At 41.1% G+C, this 4203-nt stretch overlaps 1 protein-coding gene across 2 annotated transcripts; it reads left to right on the forward strand.

Moving 5' to 3' along the window:
• Nucleotides 1-1897: 1897 nt before the first annotated feature.
• LOC122000211 (auxin-responsive protein SAUR32-like) lies at nucleotides 1898-2327 on the forward strand. Of its 2 annotated transcripts, XM_042554692.1 has the most exons (2): nucleotides 1900-1980; nucleotides 2035-2327. In XM_042554692.1, the coding sequence occupies exons 1-2, from the start codon at nucleotides 1928-1930 to the stop codon at nucleotides 2216-2218; spliced, it is 237 nt and encodes a 78-aa protein (XP_042410626.1). In that variant the 5' UTR covers nucleotides 1900-1927; the 3' UTR covers nucleotides 2219-2327. The 2 variants fall into 2 exon arrangements, with proteins under 2 accessions (XP_042410625.1, XP_042410626.1); XM_042554691.1 differs by having other exon boundaries at nucleotides 1898-2327.
• The last annotated feature ends 1876 nt before the right edge of the window (nucleotides 2328-4203 follow it).

Consider the following 4203-nt stretch of genomic DNA (forward strand, 5'->3'; position numbering starts at 1 on the left):
TTCGCCGCCCACCACTTCAGTGCCTCACCCACGACGAACGCAGGTAGCAAGTCTCTGCTTGCGCAGAAATTGTGAGAGGCAGCAGCCATGAGCACTCCGTCGACCAACCAAGACGCCATCATAGGCCACAGAATACCTTCACCGGTATTTCATTGCGGCCTGAGCCCTGCTCTGATGGAAATCGCTATACTGTCGTGGTTTTTTTTTTAAACTTGGTACAGTACGCTGTTGAGCAACGACTTTAACGCCGATGGTGACTCTTACCAGCGACCCTGTCGCCGGTGAGCGACGTTGTATGCTACGACACATTAGTCGTGCAAAAAACAGTGATGAGAAATGGCAAATCGAGAAAACATCCGAACAACGATTTTATAATTCGTCTCTAAGCATTTAGAAATAACTACGCGCTCTGATACCAATGTAGATTATACTAAATGCATGATAGACGAATTAATTAAATGCGATAAAAACTTACAGCGATCTCCCGCAGATCTGCAATCGGCAGTGGCGAAAACTCGCTGTCGGAAGAGCGATCACAAGATCGGAAAGCCCTCCGCAATTCCACAAACCAAATCCCGCCGCCTTGGATGTTCTCCTCTTACTCTCGTCTCCAACGCACACTCGCAATCACACCCCTGAGCCTTGGACGGACCCCCTTTATATAGGGAAATACACTAGGGACATAATGGACTTTTCCATTATGTGTAGTGGGGAACATGGGTCACGTTCCCCACTATCCCCATTTCCAACAACCATTTTTTGTAATCTAGGAGATAGACCATTCATATTTGTGATCGGATCGTTGTCACGATCCAATTATAATTGGTTACGATTCCTTTTTGAGTTCACCGTCCCCATTAGATTATAGTTTGGTTCGGAGCAGGCGGTCGAAAGTCGCTCGGTGCACAGTAACCTGACCACTTATTTACCACTGGTATCCTCCGGACGACCTCCGGCCGTCCGCTTCGAACCAAATTATAATTTGATGGGGACGGTGAATCCAAGAAAAGATCACAACCAATTACAATCGGATCGTGATCATAATCCGATAATAAATATAAGTAGTTCATCCTTTAGACCCAAAAAGTAGTCTAGAAAATCTACTCTCCTTGACAAAAAGAGTCGGAACGGCGGAACATTAGAATATTCTATTGATGATCGGAAGATCCCTTCATCTTTTGAATCATTCATCGAAAGAAACTCTAACACGTTCAGTACCATAATCACTACAATGTTCTTATATCACTCGGATCTAACACGTTCAGTAGGTCGGTGTTCCATTTTTCCACTAAAAAATTTTCGCGTCGAAGAAGAAATTTCCCTTTTCACAACATCTTTCAGACTGCGTTAAATGTAAAAATCTTAAATTGGCGTCTTCAATGTGAAGCATATGGTCAACTCGTTGACTGGCGTAGATTCGGTAACTAAATTTCAATTAAAACGTTTGTAATTCTTCCATATAAAACAGAAACCTACTACATGTGTTTCTTATTTTTGTTTTGACTTCCATTATATTTTATCCCAAAAATATATATATATATTTACTACGTGCGCTGCACACCGTCCACGTTTCCCTACCCCCGTCTTATTCTCCAATTAATTGGAAGGAAGTATAGATCCACGTATTCGTCAACCCTCATAATAAGAACGCCCGCATTACATCAGGAACGTACGCGTGGCCGAGTCAACGTAAGAAGATCCCGCGTCCGGTCACCGGAACGTCGATCCAATCTTCTAAATTCTAAACCACCGAGTCAAAATTAAACCCGTCTGGGTCCCACAGCACTTAATCATGATTAATAAAGTAATTAGGATTCAACTAATCCGAAGATTAATTTGGTTCGGATTTGACTCTGTATTTTTCCGTCTATAAATAGCCAACCGCATCCAGTTTCATGTCGGCGAGGAATCAATTAATCCAACCAAGATGCAGAGGGAAACGGCTCCGGCGAAGGGCACGGTGACGGTGAAGGTGGGGGAGGAGCAGCGCCGGTTCGCGGTGCCGGTGAAGCACCTGAGCCACCCTTTGTTCGCGGAGCTCCTGGAGAAGGCCGCGGCCGAGTACGGCTTCCACCACTCCGGAGCCGTCGTCATCCCCTGCACCGTCGAACACTTCTGCCATGTCCGCCACGAGATCGAGCGAGACCTCGCCGCACTCCGTCGCCACCACCATCACCACCACCACCACTCCCAGTTCATTGTGCCCATTTGGAAGTAAAGCCGGCGACCAGTTTTTATGTTGTTGGCTTCTTTAATTTCTTCTTCTTTTCTTCTTTTCATCTTGATATCTGTAATAGATCTGGAAGAGTTTGATCATGAATTACGTTTTTTTTTAAAAAAAATAATTAGCTAAATAATAAGAAATCTAAAATCATTGGTCATCTTTGATCTGCTATTTGTTGATGCATAAATCTTCTTATTTAGAGCCCCCGCGGGCTGGATCAACCGGTTAAGGCGTGGCATCCTTGCACAATGAGTCATAGGGTCGAAGGTCCACGGACGCGCACTGGATGAATAATCTGGATTGACTGTGTTAAATTCCGGAGACACCACGCTTTACCCGGGCCAGCATTCACCGCTGATTTACCTCCTCCTAGGATTCCTGTGGGACCAGGCCTAGGGGGCCGCTGGGCGGCGGGACCCACCTTTGCACAATAAATCTTCTTATTCAGATTCAATTATTTCGTAATTTTTTGGAAAATTAAGAAAATTTCAGAGGAAGGAATCAAATTGATTCGGCTAGCTAGACCGAAGTGAATTCGGGTGGATACTAAAACTAATTTCTTTTGCTGCACAACCTTCGTATATGTGTTCTAAAGGAAAGGCACAACGCATAACATAATTCACAATCTATTCCCATTATAATATTCATCATCTTATAAAAAAAAATGAGATCTACTGTCACATATTCACTATAACAATATATATCTTTCACTTATATTTCTTTTAACATTAACATTTATGATGATATTTCTTTTAACAATAACATTTATTATTTATGGATCTCACAGTCACTCAATTATCTTAAAATTATATCATATTAAATAAATAAAATATATTTCAAAATATTTAAATTATTATTATTATTATTATTAATAATATTACTTTTAATAAAAAAATTACTTTTTAAAAAATAATATACTACTAAAAAAAAGAAAAATAATAATAATAAAAAAGGATGAACAACGTTCAAAGGGATGAATGGTGTTCATCCCCCTCTCTCTCTCCTCTGAGTGAACATTATAATACTCATTTAATACCTCATTATGGATGCCCTAAGAGGTAGGATTCTCTCGTGAGGCATGTCAAACACATGTAGTGTTTGAATTACTAGTGATACTAGATCACCACGTCAGGACTCGATTGTGCTAACAAGATCGTGAGGTTACAATAACAAGTGAGGGGATTAAAATGAGAAGACATAGAAACACGAATAAGTGAATACTATCATATTAAGCCCGGGAGCAAATCTTCTGGTCCACAAAAAAGTGGATCAGGAGATGGACCATTCCTAATTGTGGTCGGATTGTAACCGTGATCTGGCCGTAATTAGTTATGATCCCTCTATGGGTTCATCATCCCCACCAGATTATAGTTTGGGTCGAAGTGGGTGGCCAGAGGTCGCTCGAAGGCTGGTAGAAGTGGGCAAGTGTCCAGGTTACCGGGCGCTGAGCAGGGGACGGACTCCGGTCAACCTCCGACCACCCGCTCCAACCCAAACTATAATCTAGTAAGGATGGTGAATTCAGATAGAGATCACAACCAATTGCAGCTAGATCACAGTCATGATCTGACTGTAATTGAGAGTAGTTCATCTCCTAATCCATTTTTTTTTAGACCAAGAAATCTGATTTCATTGAGCTCGATAATATATTCGGTCTAATAGACTTGACTATATAACTAAAGTGTCAAATAAATTCTCTCCGTAGGACACATTGATACCTTCATGTGCTTATGTTGTTTTAACCAGAGATGATTCTTCTAAGTTCATGTGAACCAATACATTATTCAATAACATATTGAAGAAGAAAACTTAGATCCGTGAGGCTTTCAATCGAAAGTAGAAAGTTCAAAAACACTATCGAAAGAGGCTTAACTTTGTTGTTTGGGTTTGGAACAACAATGCAACCCCTAGTTTAGTCAAAGATGCTCTCTTCTTATGCCCTTTTAAGTTTTTGAAACTATCTAAATACTACAAAAATA

The sequence above is a fragment of the Zingiber officinale genome, chromosome 7A (genome assembly GCF_018446385.1).
Source record: "Zingiber officinale cultivar Zhangliang chromosome 7A, Zo_v1.1, whole genome shotgun sequence".
Taxonomy (NCBI): Eukaryota; Viridiplantae; Streptophyta; class Magnoliopsida; order Zingiberales; family Zingiberaceae; genus Zingiber; species Zingiber officinale.